This window comes from Hemiscyllium ocellatum, chromosome 15 (genome assembly GCF_020745735.1).
Source record: "Hemiscyllium ocellatum isolate sHemOce1 chromosome 15, sHemOce1.pat.X.cur, whole genome shotgun sequence".
In the NCBI taxonomy this organism is placed as follows: domain Eukaryota; kingdom Metazoa; phylum Chordata; class Chondrichthyes; order Orectolobiformes; family Hemiscylliidae; genus Hemiscyllium; species Hemiscyllium ocellatum.
The window spans coordinates 38,748,998-38,767,379 of NC_083415.1; the positions used below are offsets into that span (position 1 = coordinate 38,748,998).

At 41.2% G+C, this 18,382-nt stretch overlaps 1 protein-coding gene across 1 annotated transcript in view; it reads right to left on the reverse strand.

Annotated features, from left to right (window-relative positions):
• LOC132822955 (peroxidasin-like) overlaps positions 1-18,382 on the reverse strand; it is a 192,290-nt gene that overhangs the window by 4,943 nt on the left and 168,965 nt on the right. The window contains exons 19-21 of the mRNA XM_060836399.1: positions 15,347-15,555; positions 11,655-11,778; positions 4,451-4,547 (exon numbers count right to left, since the gene is read on the reverse strand). Of these exons, the coding sequence (XP_060692382.1) occupies positions 4,451-4,547; positions 11,655-11,778; positions 15,347-15,555 (430 nt within the window). The remainder of the gene's footprint in view (positions 1-4,450; positions 4,548-11,654; positions 11,779-15,346; positions 15,556-18,382) is intronic.

Consider the following 18,382-nt stretch of genomic DNA (forward strand, 5'->3'; position numbering starts at 1 on the left):
ATGGCCAAGGTTCAGTGCTGGCTAAGTTCAATTACGCTTAACAGCTGCACTGACTCATTGATGTGACTATACTCAATTTGAGTTTAAAATAAACAAAACAATTCTTTTCAAAATAAAACTAATACAAATGAATGCAAATAAAACTGAATGCACAGTACAGTGTCATACTGCAAAACCCCACCCTATCCCAGAATGAATTGTGATTAGAGGCTTTCTTGAAAAGTCACTTAAGAATTATGTAATTTTTAGCATACAAGGGAATACAGGACCATAAAAAGACCATTGTGATGCAGCTGGTTGCTCAGTTACATATTTGTGTTAGCTTTGGGTTAAATATCATCTGTATTGCAGGCAAAATAATTAACTGCTTTCAAATTCAGTTACACACACTTGGAATTAAAACCAGAAAAAGTACTTCAAATACAGCACAGCAAGCAGTAGCTTGCTCCTTTGGGAGAAGTCAGAACAAGTTATACATGAAGTCAGGGTGTGGACTGGATGAAGTAATGTCGTCCTAATGCCAATACTCTGGGTAAAATTTGAAAAGACAATTTAATTTCATGCCTGAAATCACAGCTGAAACAGGTTAAGTTGGAGAGAGCAGGTATATGTTGTCAATTAACATAATGGACATCAGTTTTCACTTTGGGGGTCATTGACAGTCCAGTTGCAAATTGGTGTCAAAAGTATGCAAGGTTTGAGAAGAGCTTTTTCTGTACTTCTGCTCAAACCCATTTGCATTTTGTTGAACACAAAATCTGTTGTGAAAGAGTGTAATAGTTTAAAAAAAATACATTCTATTTTTGCATTATGTATTCCTTGGTAATTTAACGAGACTTATTAATATAGCTGAAAATCATTTTATAAAAATAAAACACTTCTGATCAACATCTGGGTCATTAAGTAACAGAAAATGGCAAAATTACAGTTGTTTAGTGGATACATTAGTCAGTTTCTTAGTGAATTATTAAAAGACTTCTTACAGTTGGGTTAAGAAAACAAGCTTAAAATTAAAAGCCTCCTTGAATATCTGCAAACAGATACAATTAGCAGAAACATGGCAAGGTGAATAATGTGATGAGAGACATTGCCAGTTTTGTGGGTGGGGCTAGTATCTTGTGCAATTTTTTTTTAAGCTGAAAGAAAGACACTTTGTTGAAGCTTTTTGTCTTGCACTCATCAGGGTAATTAATAAATAGTACCAATTCAAGGTGAAAAGCAACATTTATTCTGCATGAAAGGGGTGTGTTAATTGGCTAATAAGTGGATTCTAATTGGTCAGGATGTTGCCATGGAGAATACACCTATTAATGGTGCTTTATAGTTAACTTTCAGGTATTGTTTAAATTTTAAACCAGGCTGACTGATTGGCAAGGGTTCTGCCCTGAGAAATGAATGAGCAAATGACTGTCACCGACTTTGTTGAGGTCAAACAGCTATAGTGCATTATTTGATGGTTCCGTTTGAAACATCAGTTTGAGTATAATTTTAGCCCAAAAAAAAAATGACGGGAAATTTTAATATGCAACTCACAGCGCCTGAGACCTGGGTTCAATTCCCGCCTCAGGCGACTGACTGTGTGGAGTTTGCACATTCTCCCTGTGTCTGCGTGGGTTTCCTCCGGGTGCTCCGGTTTCCTCCCACAGTCCAAAGATGTGCGGGTCAGGTGAATTGGCCATGCTAAATTGCCCGTAGTGTTAGGTAAGGGGTAAATGTAGGGGTATGGGTGGGTTGCGCTTCGGCGGGTCGGTGTGGACTTGTTGGGCCGAAGGGCCTGTTTCCATACTGTAAGTAATCTAATCTAATCTAATATAGAAAACGGACCTCTAGATCTTGGAAAAATGCAAGTAACAGTTATTTTAATGCCATTCCATTGAAAAAAACGTTTGTAGTGGAACCCAGAGATATTTGAGAGTCATACCTAGTTAGGATCCCATGGCAGCACCATCTATCTGGTGTAGTTTTGAAATTGAACTCAACAATGCAAGTTGCTATGTTAATAAAGTATAACAAATACTGATTTATGCAATGATGGTGGATCTAGATCACCAGTATATAATGCTGTAGTGGTTTCCTTGAGTGATCCATTGGTGAAAAGGCTAGTGCTGTCAAAAGACCACATAAATATTGCGTTGTTATCGATGTGCAAGTTCTATGTGATCTTTGCACATGTGAAGGTGATCATCCCTCCCAACATTTGCTGTTTGGTTTTGCAGGACAGTGCCCTGACCAGTCAGGGTCAACCTACCTGATTTAAAATTTAAATCAAGCCTGATAGTCATCTATCAATCAGTATTGAAAGAGACATTCTTCATGGCAAAGGCTTTACCAATCAGAGTCCACTTGCCAACCAATCCACACTCTCCTGTCATACAGGACAAATACTAGTTTTCCTCCTTGAAATAGTATTCTTGCTGATTGTCCTGATGAGTGCAAAACTTCAGAAAAACCTGTCTTTTCTCAGCAATACTGAAGTTCTCTACTACAAACAATTATTTGTTTTTCTTTTAAAGATATGTGAAAGATAATTTAATTTCATTTGCATTTGAAATTGAAGGTTTGTGCTGGAGGCTGATTTTTGGTGAAATATAATGAAAATAAACAACTAGAACCTTATGAAACCTCCAATGGTTTATTTAGCTTAGAAGCATTCCAGTGCAGACTGTTGGCAGGCAGGTCTCATTTTCCCTTTCAGAGTTTAAGTACCTAAATTAAATGTGACAATGTCAAATTTTTATTGGCAAATGTAAATAAAAAAATTAGTCACATTTAGGACAAACCAACAATCTCATTTCAATGTGTCTGCATGAAAAACATGCTATTGGAAATGGGAAAACATAGCTGGTTCTGTAAAGGACATTCTGCCAGAGTTGCCATTACGACAGTGTTGTGAATGCAAGGTTTTACAAGATAAATTAGTGTTGTAGACTGTCTCTTTAACTCAACAAAAATGGAAATTAGGGACCCAGGTTTAAACTGACTGAAAGCAAAAGTGCAACATATTCACACCTTAAAACAGAAGCAAGAGCAGCTGGGCTAAATGGAGACAGAGCTTCGGTCTCTGAGTGTTTAGAGAGAGTGAGAGACGGAGAGAGTGAGAGAGTGAGAGAGGGAGAGAGGGAGAGAGGGAGAGAGGGAGAGAGGGAGAGAGGGAGAGAGGGAGAGAGGGAGAGAGGGAGAGAGGGAGAGAGGGAGAGAGGGAGAGAGGGAGAGAGGGAGAGAGGGAGAGAGGGAGAGAGGGAGAGAGGGAGAGAGGGAGAGAGGGAGAGTGGGAGAGTGGGAGAGTGGGAGAGAGGGAGAGTGAGAGTGAGAGACGGAGAGAGAGAGAGTGAGAGACGGAGAGAGTGAGAGTGAGAGACGGAGAGAGTGAGAGTGAGAGACGGAGAGAGTGAGAGTGAGAGACGGAGAGAGTGAGAGTGAGAGACGGAGAGAGTGAGAGTGAGAGACGGAGAGAGTGAGAGTGAGAGACGGAGAGAGTGAGAGTGAGAGACGGAGAGAGTGAGAGTGAGAGACAGTGAGAAAGTGAGAAGGGATGGTCTCACAATGCTGCTGTTGGTGTGGTCAATAGAGTGGAGAAATGCTTTGCCAGTTTCCATTAGAATGTGGGAAGGAGGACAGTGTCTGATTGAAGAGTTGCATCTCATGCACCCTGAAGACTCTGAAAGATTGACCCTGGAGACACCAGGATAAATCACCACAGTGGACCTAGCTATTGACAGTCAATGTGAAAATTCTCCTGAAAATGAGGGAAGCACCTTTTAACTGTCATTTGATGTTACAACTTGAAGCAATGAGGATCTATGATCCCACTGATTTGTGGTCTATTTTTCTATAGTGACTAATTCTGTGGTGAGAAAATATAGAGGAAACTCGATTATCTGAACAACATGAGCAGGGAGTTTGGATAATTAAATGCCAGAAAACAGTTCAGCCAAGCATTGGGACTTTGTGATCTTGTTTGGATAATCAAATGCAAGATAATTGAGGTTCCTCTGTATACTGTATGTGGTGTGCAATCAGTTAAAACATTAATAATGGTTATCTTTTCTGTAAAGTATTAGTTGCCAACTAGGGAATGTTTAATTAATATTGCTTTTCACTTGTTTTTTCCAGTAAAAGTATTAAAACTTTAAATCTTGTTCCTTTAAATTGGTCCCTGTAAATTTACATATCTGAAGATTTATCAGTCTCCAAGCAGTTCATAACAGGAGGCAAAGCAGGGGGGAGCTTCACTGAGAATAAGATTATGTTTTACTTGGTCATGCTTGATGCTGATTTGCATGTCACAAAACACCTCACTTTGGGAAGCAACAAAAATAATTTACAAGAAAATTGGTCGGCTTAGAGTGTAAAGAAGAAGTGACACCTATTGTGCTAATTATTTTAGATCCTGCATGTAAAATTTAAACAGGAATATATTTTGTATTCTGGGAGTGTGTTATAATCCTACCTTTTTCCTTAGATTTTCTAGTTCAGCTCCACAGTTGTCAAGTTGTACAGAAGAGAAGTTGGAAACCTTTTCCTGTAATTTCCCATCTCTGAAAAAACTGAGAATACGTCAGAAACATGATATAAATTAGAAGAACTGGATTCAATGCTTCTGCCTATCAGGCTATATTATTTATGTATCTTACTTTTGTATTATATGGATTAGGAAGAGAGGCACTTTGAGTAATTTTTGTTTTAATTTATAAATTACATATTTATATTTCTGGGTCGCTGCAGCCTAGAATTTACCATTGACAATGTTAAACAAAAAAAATTAACATATTCTTACAGTATTTCTCCATTAATTATTTTAGTACAGGCATTAACTGACTTGTAATATGATCAGTTTTTGAATTAAGTCACACATGAATATAAACATCGCCATTGCTAGTATCTGGCCTTAGGTCTCCGTATTTAAACAAAACTAATTTGTGATCTTTCTTCAGATGAAGTGTCTCATCTCTTCTGCTTTTGTTATGACATTTGAACTGTGATTTCTCTCATTTCAGCATTCCCACTGCCATCTCAAAATCAGTTTCATCCTTCAGGAACTGGATTAAATTTGGAACAGTGATTGCAAGATGATGTTCAGAATTCATTCATCAAATAACTTCATTTTAGAATATAGTTATTGTAATTTATTAGTTTAAAAATAAAGAAGCATGCACATTTTGCATAAGAAGTTGAAATTAATTTCAATATGGCTAAGCGTGTGGTGGTACATTTTGGTTGGAAAAAAATAGTAAAAAACGAAAATGCCATAAGGTGTAGTTGGTTTACTTATTCAATTGCCATTCCATTCGGCTTTGTACCATGATCCTTTTCATTATTTACTCTCTCCTTTCCTCCCTACAGATCTTCCCTACAATCCCAGGCCCCCTTTCACTTGCTCAAAATTTATTATGTATCAAATTTTTCTCAGATTTGATAGCAGATCACTTGTTGGAGAAATGGCGGAGAGCTTTGTGAGAGAGGTAGAATGTTATTAAGTGTGTCTCAAGCATGTGCTTTGGAGGCAAAGGCACCAAGATGGACCTCCCTTTCTTGATGACGCAAAGGATCCTCCTTTATTTCAGTAAAACTTTAAACAAAATGCATTACAAGATTCAGGTATCAGAAGTTCTACAGCTGACAGTATACTCCTATACTGTCTAAGGAGTATAGTTCTCATTTTCATTTTAGATTTAAATTATAATGCTTGCTTCAATGTGTCACCAATCTTTGGCAAGGTCAGGACAGAAATTGAGAGTGTGGTAGATTTATGAGACTCCAGATCATTGGGTGCTGCATATTTCAGGGACAATAATACTAATTATCAAACAATTACTGGTTTGCATAATGTACCAGACATAAAATGTACAAACAAATAAGGGACAAAGTGGTAAGAAGTTCAGCTTTCTTTGTGACACTGAATCTGTAAAAAGAAACTGCGAGTATAAAGAAAAAATGCTGCAAATCTAAATATAACCCTTTCTCTTGGTATCTGATGTAGTATTGATATTTAAGAAGCAAGACAGAGCAGGGAACAGCCTTAGCATTGATGGTAGGAAAATATAACTGAATCCTTTACTGAAAGAGAAAATGGGAAGACATCTAGAGACCAAAAATATAATATTGAAGCAGTAACAAAGGCAAATATAATTCAGTAGATGCAATTTATCTAGATTACCAAAAGCTCTTCAATAAGGTGCCACATAACAAATCAATGAATGTACTTAGAACATGTGGAGTCAGGGGACAGGTAGGAGAACTGATAGCTCAATGACTTCAAGGCAGAAAGGAAAGGATGTAAAGGTGATTATTTAGTATGGCAGAAAATAGGAAGTAGGGGTCCTAGATGGATCAGTGTTGTGGCCACTGTCTTTGAATTTAAACCAACGATTTACACTGGAAATTAAAAGCCTAACCGCTAAATTTACAGAGGACACAAAAGCTTTAGTTCTCCCAATGATAGAGAGACACTGTCATTGTGGAACTGCTTCTGAAGGCCTGGCACCATCCCCCTCCACCTGCCATATGTGCTGGGGTGAGGCAGGTGGAGGGGGATGGGAATAAGATGTATGTCAAATTTGATTTGATTTATTGTTGTTTCATGTACTGAGATACAGTAAATAGCGTTGTTTGCATCCTCTGCAGGCAGATCGTACCATATGATACCAAGTAGCCATACAGAGTGTAGGGTAGGGTGGTGCAGCCACAGAGGAGAGAGATCAGAATTTACATTTGAGATGTCTGTCCAAAAGTCAGGTAACAGCAGGGAAGAAACTGTTTTTGAATCTAATCATTCCATGTATTCAAACTTTTATATCTTCAGTCCGGCGGAAAAGTGTGGAAGAGAGTATAACTGGAGTGTTCGGGGTCTTTGATTAGGTCAGTTGATTCCCTGAGGCAGTAGGAAGTATAGATGGAGTCAGTGGATGGAAGGCTAGGATAGACTGGGATGTGTTCATGACTCTCTGTAGTTTTTTCAGTCTTGGGAAGAGCGTTGCCATACCACAGTTTGATGCATTCAGATCGGATGCTTTGTATGCATTTATAAAAACTTGCTAGGAGTCTTTGTTAACATCCCAAATTTCCTTAACCTCCTGAGGAAGTAGAGGTGTTGGTGTGATTTCTTGACTGTCGCATCAACTTGGGTGGACCACGACAGATTGTTGGTGGTCATCACTCCCTTGACACTCTTAACCATCTCCATCTCAGCATCACTGATGCAAACAGGGGCGTGCCCTCCACTTTGCTTCCTGAAGTCAATGACCAGGTCTTTCATTTGCTAATGTAGATGGAGAAATTGTTGTCTTTACACTATGCCACTAAGTACTCAGTCTCTATCTTGTCACTGTTTGAGATCTGACCTACATTGGTGGCGTTGTCAGCAAATGTGTTAGTGGAGTTAGAACAGAATTTGGTAACAGTCATGAGTATCTAAGGAGTTCATTAAAGGGCTGAGTATGCATCTTTGCGGGGCACCGGTGTTCAGGATCGTCAAGGAGGTACTGTTGTCACCTATTCTTACTGATTGCAGTCTACTGGTCAGGATGTCAAAGATCCAGTTACAGAGACGGGACCTGGGACCTAGGTCTAGGAGTATGGAAAGGAGTTTGTTTGGAACTATGGTGTTGAAGACAAAGCTGTAGTCAACAAGTAGGAGCCTGACAAAGTATCCTTGTTATCCAGATGTTCCAGGGATAAATGTAGGGCCAGGGAGATGGTAAAAACAATGACTGCAGATGCTGGAAACCAGATTCTGGATTAGTGGTGCTGGAAGAGCACAGCAGTTCAGGCAGCATCCAAGGAGCAGCAAAATCGACGTTTCGGGCAAAAGCCCTTCATCAGGAATAAGGGTAGAGAGCCTGAAGCGTGGAGAGATAAGCTAGAGGAGGGTGGGGGTGGAGAGAAAGTAGCATAGAGTACAATAGGTAAGTGGGGGAGGGGATGAAGGTGATAGGTCAGGGAGGAGAGGGTGGAGTGGATAGGTGGAAAAGGAGATAGGCAGGTAGGACAAGTCTGGGCAAGTCATGGGGACAGTGCTGAGCTGGATGTTTGGAACTAGGGTGAGGTGGGGGAAGGGGAAATGAGGAAATTGTTGAAGTCCACATTGATGCCCTGGGGTTGAAGTGTTCAGAGGTGGAAGATGAGGCGTTCTTCCTCCAGGCATCTGGTGGCGAGGGAGCGGCGGTGAAAGAGGCCCAGGACCTCCATGTCCTTGGCAGAGTGGGAGGGGAAGTTGAAATGTTGGGCCACGGGGTGGCCCGGTTGAATGGTGCGGGTGTCCCGGAGATGTTCCCTAAAACGCTCTGCTAGGAGGTGCCCAGTCTCTCCAATATAGAGCAGACCGCATCAGGAGCAACGGATACAATAAATGATATTAGTGGATGTGCAGGTAAACTTTGATGGATGTGGAAGGCTCCTTTAGGGTCTTGGATAGAGGTGAGGGAAGAGGCGTGGGTGCAGGTTTATACAGTTCCTGCTGTAGCAGGGGAAGGTGTCAGGATGGGAGGGTGGGTTGTAGGGGGGGTGTGGACCTGAACAGGTAATCACAGAGGGAATGGACTTTGCGGAAGGTGGAAAGGGATGGGGAGGGAAATATATCCCTGATGGTGGGGGTCTTTTTGGAGGTGGTGGAAATGTTGGTGGATGATTTGGTTTATGCGAAGGTTGGTAGGGTGGAACTTGAGCACCAGGGGCATTCTGTCCTTGTTACAGTTGGATGGGTGGGGTCTGAGGGCAGAGGTATGGGATGTAGACGAAATGCGTTGGAGGGCATCTTTAACCATGTGGGAAGGGAAATTGCGGTCTCTAAAGAAGGAGGCCATCTGTTGTGTTCTGTGATGGAACTGGTCCTCCTGGGAGCAGATACGGCAGAGGTGGAGGAATTGGGAATACGGGATAGCATTTTTGCAAGAGGTAGGGTGGGAAGAGGTGTAATCCAGGTAGCTGTGGGAGTCGGTGGGTTTGTAAAAAATGTCAGTGTCAAGTCGGTCATCATTGATGGAGATGGAGAGGTCCAAGAAGGGGAGGGAGGTATCAGAGATGGTCCAGGTAAATTTGAGGTCAGGGTGGAATGTGTTGGTGAAGTTGATGAATTGCTCAACCTCCTCGTGGGAGCACAAGGTGGCGTCAATGCAGTCATCAATGTAGCGGAGGAAGAGGTGGGGAGTGGTGCCGGTGTAATTACGGAAGATATAATGTTCTACGTAGCCAACAAAGAGACTTGTCCTACCTGCCTATCTCCTTTTCCACCTATCCACTCCACCCTCTTCTCCCTGACCTATCACCTTCATCCCCTCCCCACTCACCTTTATTACTCTGTGCTACTTTCTCCGCACCCTGACCCTCCTCTAGCCTATCTCTCCACCCTTCAGGCTCTCTGCCCTTATTCCTGATGAAGGGCTTTTGCCCAAAACATCGATTTCGCTGCTCCTTGGATGCTGCCTGAACTGCTGTGCTCTTCCAGCACCACTAATCCAGAACCAGGGAGATGGTGCCTACTGTGGAGTTGTTATTCGCCAGCAGGCGAACTGCAAAGGATCAAGGCAACCTGGTGGGCGGTAGTTGATGTGAGCCATGACTAAGTTCTCGAAGCACTTCATAATTATGGAGATCAGAGCCACTGGGCAGCAGTCACTGAGGCACACTGCATTACTTTTCTTTAGCACCAGGATGATGGTAATGTTCTTGAGGCAGGTGGAGACTTCAGGTCAAACTAAGGAGAGGTTAAAGAGATCAGCGAATATTCCCACAAGCTGAGAAAAGAGAGGAAGAGGGGACGTATTGGAGGTGCATGGGTTGGTAATAGACTACGCAAGCTGGGTAGAGGCAACGCAAGATTGGTATGGATAGGGTGTTGTTGGGTGAAGATGAAAGGAATGTTTTTTGTTGTTTTTCTTAGTCAGCCTTGGACAAGGTGCCAGTGCACTGAGGAAGGCCTTTGTTCAGATTCCCTCTGCAATCAGTTGCTTCCACACTATTTAAGGGTTGCCAGCCATGACTCAGAAACCCTACCACCCAGTCCTTGGAACAAAAATCTATTTCCATGGCATTTTCTCCTGGTCAGGTTTGCAGGGCCAGGGAAGGTCCAAAAAAGTAAAAGTCCAGGCCCAGATTTTGCTGTGGTAGAATACTCACTACAGAGCAAGAATGGGACAAGTTACCACAGGACATTAACAAACTTGCAGAGTGGCTTTAATTGACCAAAGAATCCAACACAGTTAAGCACAAGGTATCAAAGCAAAATCTAAATTAAAAACAATGTACTGGAAAAACTGGCAGCATATGTGGAGAAAGAAAAAAATCTTTCAAGTCTGATTTGACTCCAGATCAGAAATAAGAGATATATTACATTTTATTAAGAGTAATAACTTACATACTGCTTGTAGAGTAACAATCTAAATGAGGTAGAAGATAAAAGGATCTTGGACTACTAACATACAATTCATTTAGAAAAGTGACTTACGTTAATAAGACCATTTGAGAGCAAACTGAAAATATTCATTTTCAGGGGCTAGAATTGAGAAGTAGGGAAGTTGTGCTGAGACTGTGTCAAACATTAGTTTGACCACTCATGGAACTTATGTACAATTCTGGTTTCTACATCATTAAAGTAAAGGGATATCGATCAGAGGATAAGATACGGAAACAAATACAAGGATGGCAGCAGAAAAGCAAGGTTATACACACCAGGACTGGTTAAATAGGCCGGACCTCTTTAACCTATGAGAGAAAAAGCTGAGGGGTGACCTCAGAGGTTTTTAAGATTTCATGGAATGTTTTGATGTAGAGTATTTCTAATTGCAAAATTAGCGGTCATTAATATAAAATAGTGACCAAGAAATTTAAGAGCATTCTGAAGTGGCGAGAATAAGCAACTCATTTTCACAGGAAACAGCTGAATGAAAGGGAGGTTAGGTACATATATCTGGGAGGAGGGAAGAAAGCCTTGTGCTAATAGCTTTAGAAAAAGGAGGATGACATACAGTGTGAGTCGAGTATAAATGCCAACACCGACTGGTTGGGCAGAATGGCTTGTTTCTATACTAGATTATCCTTTCTAAGAAAAATAATTTATCTTCAGTTCAGTGAAGCAATAAAATGATGCCACCAAATTAGCTTCAATTAGTTTGTGCTAATTTTTGTGACCTAACAATTCAACAACTTTATTATGCAATGTACAAAATGACAACTTCCATTAAGTTTTAAACCACATTGTGAATCACAACGTCCGTGCACTCAATGGGAATCTTCATTCAAGAAACATGCATCAGAGGTAAGAAATGCTGCAGCGCCAACTTTCCATAACACATTTGTGTGTTGTACCAATTAGATGTGTGCTATTGTGTCATGGGTGTTTGTATACTATTTCAAGATATCAAGACAAATGGGATGAAAATTGAAACAGATGATGACCAATTGAGGGAAAAGAAGAAATTAAATAGAACTAAAGGTAAACAAGACAACATACAACGCCTATGCTACAAGACAACAGCAAGTTGTAAATACTTAACACTAATTGAATCATTAGTCATGACTGGCACAGAAGTTAACTTGATTACTCATATAGCATTGGCATTAGACATAGCAGAACATGGAACTAAATTCTCTTCCAGAATTAAGATTAAACTAAGACTAATTTAAAATGAAGCACAACTGAAGGCTGCCATTTCGGTTACCTCTCACTTTGCGCAGTTGTCCGAATGTGATTTGCAGAGTTGGACTCTGGGAAGCTGAACTCTTCTGAACGCTTGTTGCGGAAGTTTTGTGACAGAGTATTGAATTGTCCCCGAGTTGTACAGTCTTCACAAATAAAGATATTGCAATATTATCAGTATCGAACAGTTGCAGTTCTCAGATGGCAATATCTTCAAGAATTCCTTCATAATTGGCAAAAATCTAATATTTCCAATCTGTGCATTTACTTTAGAGAGTATTTGACTTAATTACCTTATTGATTAAAAATCTGTCTACCTCAGCATTGAATATGCTTAATGACTCAGCCTCAACAGCCCTCTGCAGTAAAAAATCCCACAGATTCACTAACCTTTCCTGTGTTTTATTTCATCTGCTTTGCTTAATTTATCTCCATCTCTCTGCAGACTCTGTCATCCTCACCGTTTGCCTTCTGATCTATTTTGTGTCATCTACAAACTTGGCTATTCCTCATGTACTTTGCTCATTAAAGACATTAATATTTATTGCAAATAATTATGGTCTCAGCTCCGATCCCTGGGGCACTTCACTAGTTACATGCTGCCATTCCTGAAAATCCCAGCTCTGTCTTCTGTTGGTTAGCCAATCCTTTTTCCATGCTAATATACCATCTCTAACACCAAGGGCTCTTATCTTAACTAGTCTAATGTGTGGTACCTCATCAATCCTGCCCTCTGAAAATTGAAAAACCACGGCTTCTCCTTTATCTTTCCACTTGTTTCCTTCCTAAAGAATTCTAGCAAATTTGGCTCAGGAAGGGTTTCCCTTCATGAACTATGCAAGATCATTTCATGCATTTCTAAATGCTCTGCTCTTGCATCTTCCCAATAACAGACTGCATTAAATGTCTAATAGAAACTGTTCCATTTTTCATTCCCTTATTAAATAAAAACGTTATATTGGCATTTTCCCATCCTCTGGGACTCAGAATCTAAGGATTCTTGGAAGATAACATTGATTATCCCTGTAACTACTTCCTTTATTATCCTAGGATGCAGCCTATCATGTCCAGGGGCATACTGAACTTTAGCCCCATTAGTTTCCCTAATGTTTGTTCTCTCGTGATAGTTGTATTTATTTCCTCACCTCCCTTTGCTCTTGACCATTTAACAATTTTGAATACTATTAGTGTCTTCTACTGTGATGATGATGCCATTTCCTTATTATCCAGTATTATCTCCCTAGCTTCATCGTCTATAAGGCCTATCTTCATTTTGGCTTTTCTCTTTGTTTTAGTAGATATTTTGTTTTTGTAGGAAGGGGAGAAAGTGGAAAATAGTAACACAAGTTACAAACAAATCATTTGAATCTCTGAAAAACAATCTGCATCTCTATTGGTGCCAATGTGTGGTTGGGCAGAACAGTCAGCTAAATATTTCATGTTCAAGGCAGTGTTCCTTCAAGTTCGTCTGTGCGCAAATCTGTTTTGCTCTTGCCACTAGATGGAGACAAAAACGTCCTAGTGCTGGATCTGCTCCATCTTCCACTTGGCTTTCATCCACAAAGCTAGCAAATAGCTGACACTTTGTCCAAAATCATGTGTATGTTTGAAACTGGGGATTGTAGCTTTACACAATGTTTTAATTTAAACCTTGTCAAGCCAATGTTTACTCTGTAGTATAATCAAGTATTATTCCAACATTCCTTCAAGTTATTCTATTCAAGTCATAAATGTTTCTTGGTAGTGTAACACTGTCAGCACTGGGGCTGTATGTGAGAAGGAACAGTCACAAAGAATACATGAGCTGCTGTATGGTACAACTTCATGGATGGCAGAAGTTGACAGTTCTGCAAGGGATGAAATGAACTTTCTTACAAGCATTATAAATGATGATAATATTTTGGCTAATTAAGTGTCTTGCTTGTACTTAGTCATTTATTACAGTGAGAATTCTCAGTGTTACTGTGACTTACGTACTTTTGGACTAAAACAGCAAAACTGAGTCCTTTTTTCTTTTACTCAGATGCACAATACTTTCTAAGAGCATTTTCTTCTGTGTTAAAAACTCAATACATCCTTTGTCGTCACACTAAACAGAGACATATAAAACATTTTGGAGGGTGAAATAAGCTGAACCAATTGCAGAAGCTCAACGCTGCCAGTGATTGTGTTCTATTCCAAAATATGAATTCAGTATGAAATTTTTAGAATGCATTAACTGAATTCCACTCCCATTCCGTTTGGTACAGTTCCAACTGGACCATGGTCAGAGGTAATTGGACACCAGGGAGGTGTGACACAGTTCCTGTTTCCCAAGAAACAGAACTTAAATTGCCAAAACAATGTCATGATACTCACTCTAATGTATGCGCTTAATGATTTGGGTCTCCTCTTAATAAACTAATAAACAAACACTTAAGGAGTTGCAGGATGGAAACGATTTAAATTTTCAAAACAGATTGACAAATCTTTGTGGAGGTAAATATTTGGAAGGTTAAGGGCTGACCTAATTGAGGTCTTCAGGATATTAACAAGGAAGACAGGGTAGATAAAAATAAAATATTTTCACTGGTTGAGGATTCTAGAACCAGGGGGCATTGCCTAAGATTTAGGGCCAGGACATTCAGGAGATATATTAGAAAGTACATTCAGAGAGTAGTGGAGGTTTGGAACTTTCTTCCTGAAATAGCGGTCATTGCTAATAATTCAAGTGTTAAATTTAAATCTGAGAAAGACAAATATTTGTCTAAGCAAGAGTATCAAGGGATATGGGCCTAAGGCAGGCATATGGAGTTAGGCCACAGATCGGCCACCATCTTATGTAATAGCACAGCAGGCTCGAGGGGCTGAATGGCTAACTTCTGTTCCTATATTCGTAAAGATGGGCAATTGATTTTGAACTATATATCAGACTACTGAACACCAGAGCTTAAACACCGTGCAGAGAGTCCAGACATATACCTTTCTCATCAGTTTTATTTCTAATCTCACTTCACAAACTCCAAAATGACAGATTACTTGTTCCTCTATATCCACTCCCAGTCAAGTGCTCACCCAGTTATCACTTAAGATATGGTCATCACCAGTTCCTTATTTTAATATCACTGCCAGATCCTGAGAGATGATAACACTTCCAATATCTCAGTGATTGAGGGAGCAGGCCCAAGTGGCTGAGTGGCCTCCCCCTGCTCATATATCCCTCAAACATGCTGTCTACTGCAGGTGATTTCATTCTGCTTACATACATGAACATCTTCAAATAAACCAACAGAAGTGGCTGCAGAAAGAAAGGGCTTTTTTTCCCCAAAACAGGCTATCAACAAATAACCCAGACATTAAAAATTGGCCTGTTCTTGCCTCTAAATTAAAAATATTTTTCTTTTTAATTTACAAATAATTTTACCCATATCTTCAACTGGGGCACTCAGGGTGACCAGAGGGGAATGGTCAAACAGATGTCTTTCCCACTGCATGCTAGCACTGCCAGGGATAGTTCGGCCTCCCTGTAGTGACTTGCTAAAGCCCCACATATTGATACATTATTTGCTGACATCCCACTACTTCATGGTACTGTGTCAGCGGTACCAATAAAACATCCAGCCTCTGTTCGCTTTACTTTAAGAAAACAAAATCAAAAACACACCAGACAAACTGCAGGTGAACTTTACAATGAGACGACAATTGAAATGAGAGTTCACTTTTAACGAGTCTTACCTACACAGCAGTCTTGCCACATGCGGAGATCTATCTGTGGGATTTCCTTGCAGTTAACAAAGCCCTGAGGATAATTGGCCACTCTGAAGACATCTGGTTGAACCTGCTGGATGTTGTCTCCATTGTCACACATAATTCGTGCCAATGAGGCTTGTTTTATCTGAGTTAACTGGGCTGGAGTGAACACTCCCGGATTTTCATACCAGAATCTGAGCAAATACAAACAATTTTCCAATTGTCGCAACAGTTCATGCAATACAACATTGTTTGATTGAAAAGTCCCTGTTCCAAGTGGAAGATCCATAGCAAATAAGTATTCATTTCACTAATAATCGACTGGTGCTAGTGATATGATGGGTAATTTTGTAATATTTAAAATCGTAATATTTAATCCTAACATTTTTTGTTTATAACTACACAGGTAGAAGATTATAACCTCTTTACTTTAACAGTAAACAAACTTTACAGAATCAACATTTTCAGCTGTTGTGTTGGTGCAGCCAAAACTCAGAATTTGTTGGCTGTACCCAACTATTTATTATTATTTAGTTTATTAGCTTGGACTCCATCAAACATGGAAATCTATTACACCTCACAACACTCTAATGGTACTTTCAATGGTAATGCTGGGTGGGATGCTCTTTGGAGGATGGGTGAAGATGTGTTGTGCCTTATCGCTCGTTTCCACACTGTACGGATTCTATGATTCTATAAGATACGAACATAGATGTGAGGCATGTTGTGATGAGAACATAAGGAGTCTGTAAGTGGATACGGATAGGCTGAACGAAATGGCAAAGCTTGGCAGATGGTGTTTAATGTAAGAAAGTTTGAGGGCATGCACTTTGTTAGGAAGAATGGCTGCAAACAATATCCGAGTGCCACTGTCACTGGACTAGTAATCCAGAAAAGTGTGTAATATTCCAGGCATTTGATGGGATTTGAATTCAATACAAGTCTAGAATTAAGAGACTAATGATGACCACAAAAACATTGCTAATTGATGGAAAAACCCATCTGGTTCACTAATGCCCTTCAGGGAAGGAAATCCGCCATTCTTACCTGGTTTGGCCTACATATGACTCCAGATACACAGCAATGTGGTTGACTCTTAACTGCCTCCTGGGCATTAAATGCTGGCCTCGCCAGTGTAACCCACCTCCCAGAATAAGTTTCTAAAAAGTAGACAGGCAGGAGGCTGGAAAAACACAGCTAGCCAGGCAGCATAACGAGGTGGAAAAGTCGATGTGTCAGGTATAACCCTTCTTCAGGACTGGGGGTGGGTGTGGGGGGAGCTGCAAATAAAGGGGGTGGGCGGGGAGAGAGTGGTAAAGTGGGGATAGGCGAAGACGGGTTGGTCAATGAGAGGAATGAATCTGGTTGGTGGCAGGGAGGAGTCGAAGGGAGGGGAAGAGGCTGGGAAGGGAGTCAGGGGATGGGAAGGAAGGTTATTTGAAATTGGAAAACTCAGTGTTGAGTCCTCCTGGCTTTGGGCTTCCCAGGCAGAAGATGAGGTGTTGTTCTTGCAAATTGCTGTTTGGTTCATTGTGGCAATGGAGGAGGCCAAGGATGGTCATGTTGGAAAGGGAGTGGGACGGGGAATTAAAATGGGTGGCGACTTGGAGGTCTGGGTGGACCCTGCGGGCCCGGTTGAGATGTTTGGCAAACTGTTGCCTCAGAGAGAAGACAATATTGGGTGCACCTGATGCAGTAAACTAAGTTGGAAGAGAGACAGGTGAACCTCTGTCTCACTGGGAAGGACTATTTGGAGCTCTGGATGGAGATGAGGAGTGGTGGTGAACTGGCAGGTTTTGCATCTTTCCCGAATGCAGGGGGAAGGTACCTGGGGTTTCGGGGTGTTGCGCAAACCAAAGACTGTTGAAGGAAACGATCCTTGCGGAAAGCAGAGAAGGGTGGGGGAGATGTTCTTGGTGGTGGGATCTAGTTGGAATTGATTGAAGTGTTTAAGGATGATGAGTTGGATGTGGAGACTGGTGGGGTGGTAGGTGAGGACTAGGGGGACTCTGTCTTTATTGCGTTTGGGGGGGGAAGGGTTTAGAGCAGTGGAAGAGGGAATGGAGGTGGTGCAGTGGAGGGCTGTCTGGATGATAGAGGGAGGAAAAATACGTTGTCTGAAATAGGTGGGTATCTGGGAAGCTTGGGAGTGAAAGGTCTCCTTGTCCGAGCAGGTGCGGCAGAGGTGAAGGAATTGGGAGAATAGGATGGAGTTCCTGCACGATACTGGGTGGGAGGAGGTGTAGTCCAGGTAGTTATGGGAGGCTGTGGGTGTGTAGTAAACGTCCGTCTGGACACTGTTGCTGGAGATGGAAATGGAGAGGTCAAGAAAGGGGAGGAAAGTGTCCAAGTTGGACTAGTGAATTTGAGGGTAGGGTGTAAGTTGTGGACAAAGTCAATGAATTGCTCCAGTTCAGCCTGGGTGCAGTCACCGCCCCTTTTAATACCCCTTTCCACTCTCTTTCTGACATGACCATCCTTGGCTTCCTTCATTGCCCCAACAAACCAAACTGCAAATTGGAGGAACAACACCTCATCTTCCACCTGGGCAGCCTACAGCCCAAAGGACTCAACATCGGTCTTGTCAATGGCCCTCAGTCACTTTAATCAGGTTCCCTGTCAACCTTCTCTGCTCCAAAGAAAATAACCCAATTTACCTAGCCTCTCTTCAAAGCTAATTTGCTCCATCTCCAGACAACTTTCTGGTGAATCTCCTCTGCAATCCCTCCAGTATAAATCACATTTTCTATAATGCAGTGACCAGAACTGCACACAACACTTCAATTGTGGACTTACCAAAGCCCTGTACAGCTCCAATCTAAACTCCCTGTTACTATAATCTATGCAACAACTGATAAAGGCAAGTTTCCCATCTGCCTTCATTCCTGAAGAAGGGCTCATGCCCGAAACGTCGACTCTCCTGCTCCTTGGATGCTGCCTGACCTGCTGCGCTTTTCCAGCAACACATTTTCAGCTGCCTTCTTAACTACCCTATTAACCTGTCCTGCCACCTTCAGAGAT